Below are 17,894 nucleotides of genomic sequence, written 5' to 3'. Positions count from 1 at the left end.
TGCATGCACAGCTCGTTTCAAATCCCCCCACAACATCTCGATGGGATTTAGATCCAGGCGTTGACTTGACCATTCCAGAACCCTCCATTTCCTCTTTTCAGCCATTCCTTGGTGGATTTACTGGTATGTTTAGTGTCATTGTCATGTTGCAAAGTCCACCTTCGGTTGAGCTTCAACTTTTGACAGATGGCCTCACATTATCCTCAAGCGCACCCTCTGGTACAATGAAGAATTTATAGTGGATTCTATGATGGTGAGCTGCCTAGGCCCTGATGCAGAAAAGCTGCCCCAAACCATAATATTTCCACCACCGTGCTTTACAGTTGGTATCAGGTTCTTGTGGTCAAATGCTGTCTTTGGTTTTCGCCAAACATGTCTTCTGGTACTGTGGCCAAATAGCTCTACCTTTGACTCATCTGTCCAGAGCACATTGTTCCAGAAGTGCTGGTCTTTGCCTAGGTGTTCATTGGCAAACTTTAGTCTTGCCCTGATGTTCTTTCTGGACAGCAAAGGTTTCCTCCTGGCACACCTCCCATGTAGATCAAATTTGTGCAGCCTCGTTCTAATGGTAGACTCGTGCACTTTGACATCAACAGCGGCAAGAGCTACCTGTAGGTCCCGTGATGACATTCTGGGGTTCTTAGAGACTTATTTCAGCATCTTGCGGTCTGCTCTCGGGCTGAACCTGCTGGGGCGGCCTGGCCTGAACAAGTTGGCAGTTGCTTGGAATCTTCTCCACTTGTAGATGATCTTCCGGACAGTCGAATTATTGATTTCAAATTGTTTGGAGATCTTTTTAAATCCCTTCCCAGACTTGTAGGCATCTATAACCTTTCTGAAGGCCTCGGAGAGCTCTTTTGATCTCGGCATGGTGACGCACACTCGGCCGCACACTTCAACAACAAAGAGAAAACCTAACTAAATGTCTGAGGTTTAAATAAGACAGGTTCCTCCAAGATCCTCTCTAACGATGTTCTAATTATTTGCACCTGAGCTGGTGCAACTGATTCTAATTTTAGGTATTTGAAGTTGTGGTAAATGCAGGGGTGTACTTGCTTTTTCCACATGTGAAATTTGCATTCATGTTTATTTAAATTATACAATGGACTCCAAAATATAAATGTTTCATGATATTTGTTATATTATATCACCTTTATCTATCAATATTGTTGAAATGAAGATAAAATAGCTGTATGTTGAAATATGTTGAAAAATTCAAAACTTTACATGGGGTGTACTTACTTTTTCACGTGACTGTATGTATATGTACGTATGTATATATATATATATTATATATATATATATATATATATATGTATGTATATTATATATATATATGTATATATATATATATATAATGTATGTATGTAATATATATTATATAATATATATATATATATATATGTATATATAATATATTATAATATATATATATATATTATATATATATATATATATATATTATATATATATATATATATATAATTTATGTATATATATATATATATATATTACTATATATATATATAATATATATGTATTATATATATTATATATATAATATATATATATATATATATATATATATATATATATATATATATAATATATATATACAGTCATCCCTCTGCTATATCGCGGTTCACTTTTCGTGGCTTCGGTACATCGCGGGTTTTTCTCGCTAGTATATGTAAAATTATATCGCGGATTTTTCGCTATATCGCGGGATTTTTCGGTATAAATGTATTTTTATATACTATTATTTTAAATATTTTTGTGGTAAAATAAGCATTTTCTAGCCTAAAAAATTAAAAAAACGTAAAAAAATAAGAAAAATACAGTATTTAAAACATATTACAAGAAATAAAATACTGTACATAGTGTACAGTAGAAGAGTAGACAAAGAGACAAAGAGTCGTGCGTATGGAAAACGCAGATGCGGCAGCTTCCACTTGCGCTAGTTACCCACGTAATGGGTAACTAATGCTCTTTCTGGCTGTGCAGTACATTCATCATCGTCATCACCTTCATCGTCATCAGTTACTGCACAGCTAATTCATCATCATCTTCATCATCATCTTCATCACAGCAAGTTGTAGTATTGAAGAGCCGGGGCTCTTTCTTGATACGGACGAAATGACGGGCAAGACACAAACTCGTCCGAGAAGATATTTATTCTCAAAACCAACTCGGGAACACTGAAAAGCCCGTTTATCGGGCTGAATTATAAGAGCACAACCAGAAACCGAAAGCCACGCCTCTCAAGCGTGGCGTGCTTGGTGGTCACGTGATCAACAGGTGTAGCTGATTATACTCGCCACGCGCGGCACGCTTTGGCGGTCACGTGACCAGCCACTCTGGGGCCGGGGATCCCCGCCGGTGACGTCACCGGCTGGAGCAAGGAGATTCTAATGCTGGTCTTGCTTGGGGAACCCATGGGTCGCTACAGTATCTTCAATGGTGAGTACCCATTAGAATTTTATATGTTGTTAAAATTACGTATGTTTAAGAGTGTAAAAAGTGTTTAAGAGTATAGGAAGTGTTTATAAGAGTATGGGAAAGGTTAATAAGAGTGTGGGGAGGGTCATAAAGCTTTAAAATATATATAAATAATAAAATAAAAATATGGTCGCTATTTCGCGGATTTTCGTCTATCGCGGGGGGTTCTGGAACGTAACCCCCCGCGATAAACGAGGGATCACTGTATATATATATATATATATAATATATATATATTATATATATATATATATTATATATATATAATATTTATATATATATATATATTATATTATATATTATATATATATATATATATATATGTATGTATTATATATATATATGATGTATATATTATATATATATATATTATATATATAATATGTATGTATATATATATATATGTATGTATATATATATATATATATATATATATATATTATATATATATACATATATATATATATATTATATATATATATATATATAATTTGTGTATATATAATATATATATATATATATATTAATTTGTGTATATATATATATATATATACTACTGTGTTCAAAAAGTATCCGACCTTTATTTTTCGTGCGTAAAAAAAAAGAAGCTAGTGGAGGCGTTCGATTGGTGCACGGATGTAGGCGATCCTAATGCACACGCGTGAATTTTTTCCCACCTGCAGACGGCAGACCGCCGATGAGTGAGGACATGTAAGTGAGCGCCGTCGGATTTTCGTTTTTGACAAAATGACGGAAAAACTTGAACAACACTACTGCATCAAATTTTGTGTAAAGCTTGGCGATTCCAAAGTGGAAACGATCCGCAAGATTCAACACCGTTCATTCCATAATGAAGGAGGATTTGGGCTTCAGGAGAATCTCAGCGAAGTTCGTACCAAAGCTGCTAACGATTGAGCAGAAGCAACTCCGTTTGGAGATCGCACAGGGCATGCTGGAGACTGTGAACAGCGATCCCAGCTTCCTCAACACAGTGATCACTGGCGATGAGTCCTGGGTTTATGGGTACGACCCAGAAACCAAGTTGCAGTCATCACAATGGAAGCATCCAACATCCCCGAGGCCAGAAAACACAAAATTTGATGCAGTAGCGTTGTTCAAGTTTTTCGGTCATTTTGTCAAAAACGAAAATCCGACGGCGCTCCGACGGGGGTCGTCGGAGGGTCAATCGGTCGTCCGTCCGACGTCGTCATCCGACGGTCATCGTCGGTCATCCAACGGGGGTCCACAGTATATACGTATATATTTTCAATATGTAATATTAACATCTTTAAACATTGGATATGTTTTTACCTCATTTGTCTCAGGCAAATTAAAATGGAAATATGATTATAACTGGCAAGGCTTACCCGTTTTCCTCGATAACTCTTGTCTTTCATTCACCTTGCAGTTTCTTCACAAGTGACAGAAGTAAAAACAACAAAAGATGCTCTCTCCTCCAACAACTTCAGGTACACCATCTTACTATAATTCACCAAATGTCCGTCCTTTTGTCTGTCCGTTCGAAGGTACCGCAAAAAACGGCTGAACTGATCGCAACGATATTTTGAGTGGGTAATCCCAGGACACACCCTGGAGTAAAATAGGGCTATATTGTTTTTGCAATTTTTCCAAGTTTTCCAATTTTGTAGTTTTTCCAAACACGATGGAATAATATTGTCGCGCGGCCCTGGGGTTAATACCAGGGCTTGCGGATGGACGAAACGGATTTAATTGGAGGCGACGACCAAACACGGGTTTTACTATCAAACGCGGGAGTAAGAAGGAAAATGGGAGCTGCGGTAAAAGCGCGTATCTTCAGCAAAACCGACGGCAGCTGCAGGGAAATTAATGTACTCGACACCGAAGATTTAGAATGTACAAAAATAAAGATTTATTCACGGACCTGATAACAAGGAACGCGATGGTAATCAAATAAAGCTCCTACGTTGGGATCCCACACACCAGACTTCAGAAACGAACAAGGGATGAATTAACGAAAAGAACACGTCGTGTATTTGTGGGGTGTGGTGCGTCTTAACTCGTCTGTAGTCTTGCGTCCGTCGACGTGCCACGCGGCCCCCTCCGTCCGCCTCCGAGCACCACCAGGCCTCGCTCCAAGCACCACGCGTCCACCGCAGGCTGGCTATCTCCACACTACGGTCGATCTCCAACACGAGGCACAAACTCAGAACGAAGAAATTGCAGGAGAAGAGAACACAAGTGCGACTGCACGATATCAGCCAAGTCCAAGTGAGCTCTCTCAAGAGTTGGACGTGCCAAAGAGACGAAGGGACGTGCAAGCGATGAGAGAGACGTGCCAGAGAGACAAAGAAACGTGCAAGCGAGAGAGGGACATGCCAGGGTCAGAGCCGGATGTGCAACTCTAGAGAACTTGCAAGACAAGGGAACCAGGGGTCGAGCAAGAGGGAAAAATGTCGTTCGGCCCCGCCCCTACATAACCTTGCCGTGGTGATGTCCTTTGGCGCGCACACCAATCAGTGCCCTCCACTGAATCACAGGCCTGTAGCGTGGTCATAGCGCGTGTTACTCAAGGCCTGCCGGAGATGTATCTGGCTGCGCCCAAGCGGGTGGTGCCCTGAACTGGCTTCTTGTCCGTTTTTCTTCCAAAGTCTCGTCAGGGAAGGGAATTTAATTAATGCGGCATTAAAGGGCCTAACTAAGTGTCGACAGGTGTGCATTGCCATAAGGGACAAAGGTTTGATGACCAGGTGTGACACGCAGGGGCTTTATTCTTAATCCCTATATTATCTAACACTCAAACATCCTGGTATGTTCACAGGTATACTCTTACCCGACAAACCGCCTAAACACACAGATCTTATTACAGGTAGATTCCCTATCACGACAGTCAGATACCTACCTACACAGATCTATCTGGCTCGAGCTATTGCGCTACCTTACCGACATACATACATTGGGTATTCTTAAAAGAAAAGCAATTATATAATATATATATATAGATATATATATATATATATAATATTATATATATATATATATATATATATATATATATTATATATATATATTGTTGCGGGTCGCGGACAAGATGTTATTTTAACCGAGCGGTTGGTATGACCGCGACCGAACAGTTATTCCCCGACTAGAACCCGATTCCACCCAAACTTTGGCCGTATCGCACCGCAGCTGCCCAATCTGGAAAACTCTAAAACGACCGAATGCAAAGAGGAAAAGGAATAAGACGAGAAGACGTACAGAAGAGTAATTGGATTTATTATTTACACATACAAGTAGGAAGCAAAAAGAAAGCAGTCACGTTTATTTACAACACATAAGACGCAGGTGACACAGTGCAATATTTAGCTTATACAGACTTAATTACCTACCCAGGACAGAACAAACGAAGACGACTCACATGGGGAATGATGACAGGAATTGGCTGGAAGGAGAGGAAAGTCCACTGGGTCCGGCAGCACGATCCGCACGTTGGGCAACCGCCGTTCCTTCGCGGCCCTGCTCCGAACTGCCGTCCAGGTCCCTAAGCGGTTGGCGAGCGTTGTTGCTGCTGCTGCTGTAGACGCTGCCGCTCGCGAGCAAGGTGACGAATAGCAGGCTTGGTGCTTCCTTGAATGATCTCTGCTTGTTGGACCTCACAACTCAGCTCTTTCTTGGACCCTCTCTCTTCTCAGCTCATCTGCCTTGGACCTCCTCTCGTCTCAACGGCTTGGGCTCCCTCTCGTCTGCCTGTAAAAGCTCATCTGCCTTGGACACGCCCTGCCTGCGGGTTATATAGGCCCCGCCCCTCAACCATCGCGAACCTCCTCGATGTTTCTCTCCACACCCTCTCCAAGTCCAACCCCTTGTTCGTGGTTGGTTGAGTGGGGCTGACTCACTCCTCCCCTCTATGACGAGGTGGGGACCCGCCTTTCTTCCCCAACCCTGCCTCGTGGTCAATGGCGGATGAAGGGAAAACCGCCCAACATGCAGTTGGCAATTCAAATTGCAATTGACGAAAAGGGGGGAATGGAAGTGTTGGGAGTGGGAATGAAGGGAATCTATCTCTTTCACTGGTGCAATGGAGTATTTCAATTAATGGGAGACACAGCCTTACCCTAAAACACATAATAAGATATAACTATTGAACAGGGGTATTCTATGATTGGCTGTGGTGTGGATGCTTTATGGACTAATTATGGGATGCCCTTTGACCTTTACACAGCTCCGGAGGCAGGAGGCGCAGAATAAACAATAATAATAATTCACACAATCAAAAAAATATACAGTCCTCAATCCGCAACACTGCACCCTCCTCCTCTTAGGCACGGCCCGGGCCTACAACTTTTATTTAGTGTGACACGTAGGTGTAGTTCCCTCTACTTTTAACCTGACCCTGAGTGCGACAGTTTTTAAAACATAAATAAATGTGTCCCGCTGCTCCATTGCACCCTGCCTAACAGACTTACGCCCACAGTTAACCGAATTGCGGAATGGTCTTCAAACTATACACTGACGGTGGGGAGCATTATTTACAATGACGCTATTTTTATTTACAAAACTAACCCAGGACCTGTAATTGTTCTTTCTGGGGGGGAGACAGTCTGCTCTGCATCAATGCACCATTAAAGCACCCAAAAACGCACCAATACACACCCAAGCACCAATCGGTGCAGTCACCATTGTTCAAGAATGTTCAACAATAAAAAATAAATCAACAACCCCTAACCCTGCAGGTGATCTCTTGCTCTTCGGCTCCCTCTGCTGGTTATTATTATTGTCTTCCAGTTGTTGTCTTTCTTTCATTTTCTTACTGGCGGCCTATTTGCAATAAAACTTGCACCCAATGTGTCCATTTTTATTTTCTTTATTTATGGCCCACAGGGCCGACTACGTGTGGTTCACCTGTGGGGCATCGGTGCCCTGTGGCCAAGGTCCACCAGCAAGATTTCGGGCCCTCATGGCCGGTTCCAGCAGAGGGGCCATGCCCCAACCCATGGGGTCCATAAGTGGTGCTCGGCCACAGACATGTGGTCCATAATGTGGTGCATCGATGCAGACAGCTGGTTCTGAGAGTTCCGGGCGCACAATGGCCGACTCACGCACGCTCCCCTCGGCGCCCAATGGCGCACAGGTCATGTGGGAGACAAAAGGGGGACAAGAGAAATGAGCGAGGGGTAAGGTCACAAGGGTACATGTCAATAAGGCAATGCAAGGCGAAATGCGTACGGAGAGCGAAGTGAGAAAGCTCGTCCCTACCGTACGTCACCCCCCTGTCACCTACACTACCCTTGCCCTTACCCCATATGTACAAAATCTACACATTTACAAATTCGTCGCTAATGTCTCGTCTCCCCATATTTCTCCAATACCAAATTCGTCACCACAATCCCTCGAACCAAAATTTGCCATCACCCAATTCATCATCAATCCTCATAAGGAGGAAGAGATGGAACAACAAAGCACAATGTTACACCCACGTCATGATGCGTCTCACAATCCAAACATTTGCACAGTAAAAAATAATCAAAACATGGCATGGTGTGGAGTACCTGTCACCTCAGGTGAGTGGATGCAGATGGTGCGAGGAGACTCCAATCCTAACTATCCTCTAAATGACCTTAACACACTTTACACTACCCGGGGTCTCTCCCTGCCAATCCATTGGCCAACTTACACTATGGGTTCTAAAAACCAATTCCCATTGACCAAACTGTGGTGCTTCTCAATTTGGGGTCTCACTCCCCCGATTCATCTCCCGGTGCCCTCGCACAATTTCTGGGCTGCGACGTGTAGCTCTCCCAGCAGGTCTACCCACCTGCACACCTCCACCACTGCAGTTGCCACCCGAGCTTACCTAGCTCCTCACCCTAACCTAACTAACTGGGGAAGGCCCCTCCTGGCTCTGTCACCCCACTCGGTGCCCTCTGGCACTGGGCTACCCGGGTCCGTCCTCCGGATCCTCGGGCCCCATCCACAACAACTACTACCGGCTCCCAGAGCCCACCTGCGGCCTCACCTGGCCGACATCCTCACAGTGGTGGAGTGCCCAAACCAACTACACACACTAACAGGCTACACGCCCAGCCATTTCCACAACACTAATGCACCCATCCAATCACCATTCTTCCACCCGCACCACAGATGCCAATATCCAACCACAATTTACCTATACCCTCTACCTAACACTTACACTACCCGCCCCGGGTATTCGTGCTGGGGGTCCACTCTTCCCCCATTCACACCTTCGCACCATCCACTCCACTCCATTGTTTCCACCATGCTCACTCCACGACCATCCATTCCAATACTCCATTTATTCCACACTACCATTCTCCATACCTGTTGTTGCACACCTGTGCACTCACACCTGGTGCCACCTGCACCCTCCTCCTCTTCCTGGACCATTGGGTCAGCACAATACACAATCACCTTCACTCACTCATACACTGCTCCACACACCTGTTCAGTTGCACACCTGTGCAATCACACCTGTTCAATCCTCAACCACACGGCATCATCTCATCTAACTACTCCCCTCTGAAACTTGCGCTTCCCAGTCGCCCCTTTAAACTATTGCGCTCCCACATCATTATCATCCACTCTACTCTACCTGCGTCCCCACTACAGGTGTCATTGTCACTAACTAACCTTAACGTTACCTAATGTCATCTTCGCTAGATCCCTACACACAATATCCTAACCCACCCGGGCTAGTTTTCACTGCCATCAACCCCATAAAACTAGTACTCCTTTGCCCCCCCCCTGTGAGGGATGACTGAGTTGCCATCCCACCACATGGGGGGCGTTCCCACTATCATCCCTCCCAGTCCTCTGACGCTACGAGCCCCCGTCGCAAGAAGTACTGGGTCCTGCCTCGGCATCTAGAGCCGAGGCGATCCATGAGGGCGCTTGCTCGCCGGCATAAGGTCTTATCCGGTCGGCATGGACGATCCGAGGGGGGGCCCGTGGCCCCATTTTGATTTTAATGACCACGTCACAGATTTGCGACAGGACGACTCCCGGGCCTTGCCAGGGGGAGGTGAGTTTTGGGCACCTGCCCTTCCGCCTCCGGGGATTAAAGAACCAAATCTTCATCCCCGGAGCGTATTGACTCCCCTGGCTCCGGTCGTCGTACCTACGCTTCATCTTGGCCCCCGCCAGATGGAGCTGGCGGCGGGCGAAGGCATGGACCCGCTCCATGCCTTCCTCCAGGTGACGTGCGTAACCCTCCCTCGGCGGTGTATCCGTGGTGTCTGGCACGGGACCGCATAGCAAGTCGGCGGGAGCCCGTAACTCCCGCCCATACATAAGCAACGCTGGACTGCATGCGGTGGCCCCGTGCTGGCTAGTTCGGTAGGCCATCAACAGGTACGGGAGATGTTCGTCCCAGTCATCCTGACGGGTGGTGGTGAACAATGCCAGTTGTTGGATCAATGTTTGATTGAACCTTTCCACCATCCCGTCAGATTGTGGCCGCAAGGGCGTGGTCCTGGTTTTCCGAATTGACAGGAGTCTGCACACATCTTTTAGCAATTGACTTTCAAAATTTCGACCCTGATCGGTGTGCAGCTCCTGTGGAATCCCGTGCCGACATACAAATCCTTCTACGAAGGCCTGTGCTACCACCCCTGCTTCTTGGTTGCGGAGGGCATAGGCCTCCGGCCACTTGGTGAAATAGTCCATTACAACGAGGATATACTTATTACCTTGGCGGGTGCGGGGCAGCGGTCCTAGAATATCCATAGCCACCCGCTCAAGGGGGGCCCCCACCTGATGTAATTGGAGGGGGGCCCTCATCCTCCGTGCTGGTCCCTTTTTGGCAGAACAGGCGTCGCATCTCCGACACCAGTCCTCTATGTCGCGCCCCATATTCACCCAATAGAACCTCCGGCAGACCCGAGATATTGTCTTTGTCCTGCCCAAATGGCCGCCGGAGTGGGTACCATGCACCTGTTGTAAGATGACGTTCTTAAATTTGTCTGGGACTATCACCAGCCAGGAAGTTCTATCGGAGGGAACCTCCACCCACTTGCGATATAAGATGTTGCCTTTCAACTCCAGGGTCTGCCACTGAGCCCAATACGCCTTTGTTCGCGCCCCGAGGGGGGTGACCTCTTCCCCCTTTGGTCTTTGCCCCAATTTGACCCAATTGAACACCGGCCCCAGGACAGGATCCTCCTGCTGGGCCGTGCTCCATGCCAAACCTCCAAATTCCTCGTCCGCGGTTAGTGGCAAAATTGGCCCTCTCACCCGGGTTGCCCGGACGACGAGAATCGGGGCAGAATCGCCCAATTGCTCCCTCTCCTCGTGTCTCGCACAAAATTTGCAGTTTTCCCCCAGACAAGGACGCCGAGAGAGTGCGTCCGCATTACCATGGGCCTTCCCGGCCCTATGGGCCACATCAAAATCGTACTGCTGCAACTTTTCCAACCACCTTGCAATTTGGCCCTCCGGTTCCTTGAACCGAAGGAGCCATTGCAAGGAGGAATGGTCAGTTCAAACCAAAAATATCTGCCCGTACAGGTACGGGTGGAAATGGTTCATGGCAGCCAGCATAGCCAATAACTCTTTGCGAGTGACACAATAATTTCGCTCGGGCCTACTTAAGGCCCGACTATAGTAACCAATCGCTCTCTCCACGCCCTCCTGTGTCTGAGACAAAACTGCGCCCAATCCTTCCTGGCTCGCATCCGTGTCCAGGGTAAATGCCCCGTCGCTAGTGGGGTAAGCTAGAAGGGGTGCGGATGTTAGACACCCCTTCAATTTTTGGAAGGCCTCGTGGCACTCCCGTGTCCAATTAAATCGCGTCCCCTTCTCCGTAAGCCGGTGGAGGGGACGGGCCAACTCCGCAAATTTTGCCACAAAGCGCCGGTAGTAGGAGCAGAGTCCTAAAAATCCCCGCACCTCTTTGATGGTACGTGGTGCGGGCCACTCCTCTACCGCTTTAATTTTGTCTGGGTCCGTTTCTACCCCCTCGCGGCCGATCACGTGACCTAGATAGGCCACCTCTCTTGCAAACAAAGTGCACTTACTCGGGTTCAGCTTTAACCCTGCCTGTCTGAGGCACCCGAACACCTGGTCCAAATTAGCTACTGCCTGGGGGAACGTTTTGGCATGTACTAGGACGTCATCCAGGTACACCAGGCATGATTGCCATGGCATGCCGCCTAGTACATGTTCCATCAATCTTTCAAAGGTGGCGGGGGCGTTACACAAACCAAACGGCATCACAGTAAACTGATACAGTCCCTTACCTGTGGAAAATGCAGTTTTCTCCTTCCCTGCCCTATGCATCTCCACCTGCCAATACCCACTCTTGAGGTCCAAAGTTGAGAACCAATTTGAGCCCGCAACGGCATCGAGGGTGTCATCAATCCTTGGCAGGGGATATGAGTCCTTGAGTGTCACGTTGTTTAGCTGGCGATAGTCCACGCAGAACCGCGTGGTCCCATCCTTCTTTTTGACCAGCACAACAGGTGACATCCAAGGACTTCCCGAGGGCTCGATCACACCTGCGTCGAGCATTTTTTCAACCTGCTCGTCAGCTTCCGCCCTCTTGCTCCAAGGGAGCCGTCGGGCGGCCTGACGAATAGGCCGGGCCTCACCGGTGTGGATCTGATGTTTCACCAGGCCCGTACGTCCAATATCCTCGGTGGACAAGGAAAAGAGGTCCAAATGGGACCCAACCAGTTTGTGTAAGGCCTCCCTCTGGGTACCTCCCAACTCTACACTACTACGATTTACCATCTCGCAAATGGGATCGGGCCAATTCCTAGAACTTATTGAAGGCTCCCCCTGGGGCCGGCTCGGCTGGACGTTCTCGCCCCTCACTGACGCGACTTCTCTAACTGGGGTGCAGCCAGCTACCTTCGTGCCCCTCACTATAGTGCGTGGTTCTGTGCTAATATTAATTACTCGGACGGCCACCACCGGCCCGTCCGTTTTTACAAGGGTACGGCCCACGATTAAACCAGGTATGGATAGCGCTGCCACCGGTTCGACCAGGCCGCAGGATTCCTGCCATGTCGGGCGAGCTGACCATCGGGCCGGCACTATGGCCTCGGCCCCCGGAGGGATGGTCACGGCCTCAGGAGCCTCCAGCTCCACCCTCTCGGCCGTGCTCACCCCCTCCAATGGTAGCTCTCCACTCCCCATCGCAGGATCCCCCGACTCAAGTCGATTTTACAACCGCTGGCAGTCAACAAATCCAACCCTATTAAGCATGGGTCGCACACCTCCGCCACCCAAACCTCTATCTCTTGCTTTACCGATCCCAACTTGAGGGTCACAAAACCATGCCCTATGATCGGAGCCGTTGCCCCGGTAGCCAACTGCAAACTATGATTTTCCAGACGCTGGATTTTACCCCAGCCGTCTGCACTCGAATTAAGGACCACGGGGCTGATGATCGTGGCGCTGGCTCCCGTGTCCACCACGGCGTCTACCCCCACGCCGGCAATTTTGCACCGAATTGTCAAACTACCCGTCCCAATTTGGCCACAATGAATGACCTGTCGCGTCAACGAGGGCTTCTCCCCATCCCCTACTGCCAAACACCGCCCTGCATGCCCGGCACGTTCAAGTTTCCCGGGCCCTGGCGGGGGGGTGTCTGAGGTCGGCTAGGCCGATCTATACGTGGCGGAGTTGAGGGCATCGGTTGGCGGGAAACGTCCCGGCGCGGAGCTCGACACTCCCATGCACGGTGACCCATCCGAGCACAATTATAGCACCTCACCTGGTGAGGTGCTTGCCTCCGGTATTCCAAATTCCCCCCCCCCCCCCTGTATGTCCGAATTGGGGTACTCTGTCGGGGACTACCGGGTGCCACCGCTGGGGCCGCCTGCCATGGTCCAGGTCCCGCCAGGCGCCGATCCACTAACCTCCGGACCATGCTCTCCAGGTCAGGGCCCCCGTCGGGGGCGGGCCCCCTTGGGGGGCCGCCCCCCATCACGGGCCCCATCTGACGCACCGCCACTGCGTGGCGCTCGCCTCCCCGGGCCAGGGGCCTCGCTGCTTCCCAACGGGCTGCAGCGTCGGCCGCCTGACTCATGGTCTGCGGGCGCCACATGGCGAGCTGTTGCCGGAGCTCCAGATCCGGAAGGGCCTGAATAAAGTGATCCAGCGCCAGGCTTTCCTGGGCACTCGCTGCCATGTCCGCGTGTGCAATCCCGACCGCGCGGCGAATATCGTGAGCAAGTTCCCCGATGGTCTCCTGGGGCTTGCGTTTACGCTGCGCAAGTTGAGCTTTAACAAGCTCGCTTTGCTGTTCAATGCCGAAACGATTAATTAATGCTGCATGGAGGGCTGACAGGGTGAGAGCACCCGGTGGTAAAGCCGTCAGCACCTCCGCCGCCGCACCGCACAGTGCCCCCACCAGGTGTACTCCACCTTCGTCCGGATTCCAACCGTTGCCTTTACACACGTACTCAAACTGCGCCAGGTACGCCCTCAAATCACTCTTGCCGTCATACGGCGCGAGTGGGACCTTGTGGGCGCCCGAAGGTCGGACCCCGCGCGTCCCCCGTCCCTCCAAACACTACCCCTCCTGGTGTCGATGCCTGGGTCGCCCCTCCGCAACCCGCTACCCACGCCATACCCCCACATCCTTGCTCACCAGCACCCCCCTCACTCCCCATAGCCAAACCTCCTTGCACACCTCCTCTGTCCATACACTCCGGACCAGTCGTACATCTTACCATTGGTCCCTCACGAACACCCGGGTCTACACCACCCCCCAAGCCGACTGAATCTCCCCTCACATCATATACATTGCCACTCACCTCCGTACCTCGTCGTCGCACCTCCTCTGCCACCTGCAAACTTTTTATTTGGTTGGTGAGCACCCCATCATGATTTGAACACAGACCTTGTACATATTCCATGACTTCCTCCTTTATCTCCCTCTTAGTTTCCCTCCGTCTCTTCTTAATTTCACTCACCCCTTCTTCCACCTCCTCTCATTTTTCCTTTACTTCCTTCATCTTCCTGTGCGCCCCTCTATCTCTTCCTCTAACGCCACTTTAACCGTTTCTATGTGCATCCTCACCTCTCGGTCCTTCGTCTCCATTACTTCTGTCACCTCCTCCAACTTCTTCGTCAACCCCTCATGTACCATCTGACATTCCTTTTGTGTCGCTATTAATTCGTTCTTAATGTCTTTTTGTGTCGCTTTTAACCCCCCGATTATTGCCATGTTCTTTTCCGCTTGGTCCGCTAGTTCCCTTTGTCCTACTGTCAGCTGTTCTACTCCCTTCGTCAGACCCTCTATTCCCCCCTGTAACCTAGCCGTATTATTCCTCACCTCTTTCTCTATACGCTTTTCACCTCGCTTTACCTCCTCGCGTACCCCCGAGACCTCACTTACACCTCGTCGTATCTCCTCTTTCATCTCCTCCCTCTCCTTTGTAGATGCCACCCTCATCTGTCCCAATTCATCCCTCTGAGCATCCAGTTTGGTTTCTACCCCGATTCTCACCTCCTCTATCTGGTTCCCCATCTGTTCGATTTCCCGGGCGGATTGCTCCCCTATTTCCCGCAATTTGTCTTCCATCCTATTTTCTAACCCCATTAACCCATTTTTCACCCCCTCTAACTGATTCTCCTGGGCAGCCATTCTATTTTCCACCCCCGTTAACCCATTCTTTACCTCTTTTATCCCATTGTCTAACCCTCACCGGTACCCCTCGCTTCGTCCCTCATTACCCCCAATTGCTCACTCTGAGCATCCATCCGGTTCCCCATTTGTCCCATTCGCTCACCCTGAGCATCCATTTTTGCTTCTAGCCCCATATTTGCCATTAGTATGGCTGCATTAATCTGCGCCATGAGGTCCCGCACATCAATTCCCGCTATTTGCGCAGCGGGCGCGGCTACCCCGCGCTCGTGCGAGCTGCCACTTTGTGCGTCTGATACCACGTGCGCGAGAGCGCCATTTTGTGCGTCTGATACTCCCTCAACCGCCTCCTCATTGCTCCCCTCCATTTGATCCTGGGTTACTCCTAACCCCTCCTCTAGCTCACCCACCGGCATCCGATCGCCTTGACCAGCCATGGCGCGATTTCAAAATTCGGGTTTTCCTTTACAACAACACAAATTTCCAGCACTTTGTAATTTTGAGTGCGTTAAGCACGCTTCGGGCCTCGTATCCCACTCCTCGACACCAATTGTTGCGGGTCGCGGACAAGATGTTATTTTGACCGAGCGGTTGGTATGACCGCGACCGAACAGTTATTCCCCGACTAGAACCCGATTCCACCCAAACTTTGGCCGTATCGCACCGCAGCTGCCCAATCTGGAAAACTCTAAAACGACCGAATGCAAAGAGGAAAAGGAATAAGACGAGAAGACGTACAGAAGAGTAATTGGATTTATTATTTACACATATAAGTAGGAAGCAAAAAGAAAGCAGTCACGTTTATTTACAACACATAAGACGCAGGTGACACAGTGCAATCTTTAGCTTATACAGACTTAATTACCTACCCAGGACAGAACAAACGAAGACGACTCACACGGGGAATGATGACAGGAATTGGCTGGAAGGAGAGGAAAGTCCACTGGGTCCGGCAGCACGATCCGCACGTTGGGCAGCCGCCGTTCCTTCGCGGCCCTGCTCCGAACTGCCGTCCAGGTCCCTAAGCGGTTGGCGAGCGTTGTTGCTGCTGCTGCTGTAGACGCTGCCGCTCGCGAGCAAGGTGACGAATAGCAGGCTTGGTGCTTCCTTGAATGATCTCTGCTTGTTGGACCTCACAACTCAGCTCTTTCTTGGACCCTCTCTCTTCTCAGCTCATCTGCCTTGGACCTCCTCTCGTCTCAACGGCTTGGGCTCCCTCTCGTCTGCCTGTAAAAGCTCATCTGCCTTGGACACGCCCTGCCTGCGGGTTATATAGGCCCCGCCCCTCAACCTTCGCGAACCTCCTCGATGTTTCTCTCCACACCCTCTCCAAGTCCAACCCCTTGTTTGTGGTTGGTTGAGTGGGGCTGACTCACTCCTCCCCTCTATGACGAGGTGGGGACCCGCCTTTCTTTCCCAACCCTGCCTCGTGGTCAATGGCGGATGAAGGGAAAACCGCCCAACATGCAGTTGGCCATGCGAATTGCAATTGACGAAAAGGGGGGAATGGAAGTGTTGGGAGTGGGAATGAAGGGAATCTATCTCTTTCACTGGTGCAATGGAGTATTTCAATTAATGGGAGACACAGCCTTACCCTAAAACACATAATAAGATATAACTATTGAACAGGGGTATTCTATGATTGGCTGTGGTGTGGATGCTTTATGGACTAATTATGGGATGCCCTTTGACCTTAACACAGCTCCGGAGGCAGGAGGCGCAGAATAAACAATAATAATAATTCACACAATCAAAAAATATACAGTCCTCATATCCGCAACAATATATATATATATATAAATAAAACACAGTTTGTGTGTGTGTGTGTGTGTGTGTGTGTGTGTGTGTGTGTGTGTGTGTGTGTGTGTGTGTGTGTGTAATGTTACCGATAGACTCCGAAACGGAGAGGCTCACGTGCTTGATATTTGGCATAGACATGGCGATTGAGCCTGGGACGAACATGGCTGAGACCATATTTGACGAGATCCATATTTTTTATTCATATTTATCTCAGCGCATTTCAGCGAAGTACCCGCTAATCTCAGCCAGTGCGAGCAGCTCGCTGATTCGCTCTGAGCAATCACGTGATGTACCATCCCGTCGCACGTCACACGTTTGCACGTGATTCAGGGCGAAAAGCCATTGCGTTTTTCACCTTTATGCGACCGTGTTTTGTGTCGATTTTGTGCGATATGAATTAAATTTTAATTCATATTTCGTGTTTTCGAATACGAAGGATTTCCCCTTTCCCCTTTCGATTTCGAATACGAATCGAATACGAGCTTGAGTCGAGAGGGCGAATGTCCGGGTTGGGAATGTACGGGTCTCCCCTCCCCCACCCGGCAATGCCGGGTACTTCTGCTAGGATCACGTGATGTTCCAACTTTGCCGCCATAATCTCACAGTTATGCGTTCGCACGTAATTCAGTTTTTTCACATTTCAGCGAGGAACATTGCCATTCACACCACATAGGTTTTTTTTCACTTTCATCTGATATTTGTGATTTATTTCAAACAAACTGTATTTCCCATCTACACGGCCATGTATTCCTATTAACGTTATGTAAAGTACATAAAATGTGTGGATTACATCATTTCTGGATGTGATCAATTGCCAGTAACCATCTATATCCCTCCCCTCCCCTTCCCTCCTCCCCCTCCCTTTCCCCCCTCCCCCCCCTCCCTTTCCCCCCTCCCCCTCCCCCTACCCTTCCCCCTCCACCCTACCCTCTCCCCTTCCCCCCTCCCCTTTCCCCTCCCCTCCCCCTCCCTTTCCCCCATGCCCCTCACTTTCCCCCCTACC

At 48.9% G+C, this 17,894-nt stretch overlaps 1 protein-coding gene across 2 annotated transcripts in view; it reads left to right on the top strand.

Annotated features, from left to right (window-relative positions):
- Window positions 1–17,894, top strand: part of PTPRC (protein tyrosine phosphatase receptor type C) — a 162,087-nt gene that overhangs the window by 44,032 nt on the left and 100,161 nt on the right. Inside the window, exon 2 of one of the 2 annotated variants that reach the window (XM_068125242.2) lies at window positions 3,908–3,968. The exons of the other annotated variant lie outside the window; for it this stretch is intronic. Within the exon in view, the coding sequence (XP_067981343.2) occupies window positions 3,944–3,968 (25 nt within the window). The 5' untranslated portion in view covers window positions 3,908–3,943. The remainder of the gene's footprint in view (window positions 1–3,907; window positions 3,969–17,894) is intronic. 2 annotated transcript variants of the gene reach the window in all.

This window comes from Myxine glutinosa, chromosome 8 (assembly GCF_964187855.1).
Source record: "Myxine glutinosa chromosome 8, kmMyxGlut1.1, whole genome shotgun sequence".
Lineage (NCBI taxonomy): Eukaryota > Metazoa > Chordata > Myxini > Myxiniformes > Myxinidae > Myxine > Myxine glutinosa.
The sequence above is the reverse complement of the archived record's forward strand: the minus strand, read 5'-3'. Positions and strand labels throughout refer to the sequence as shown.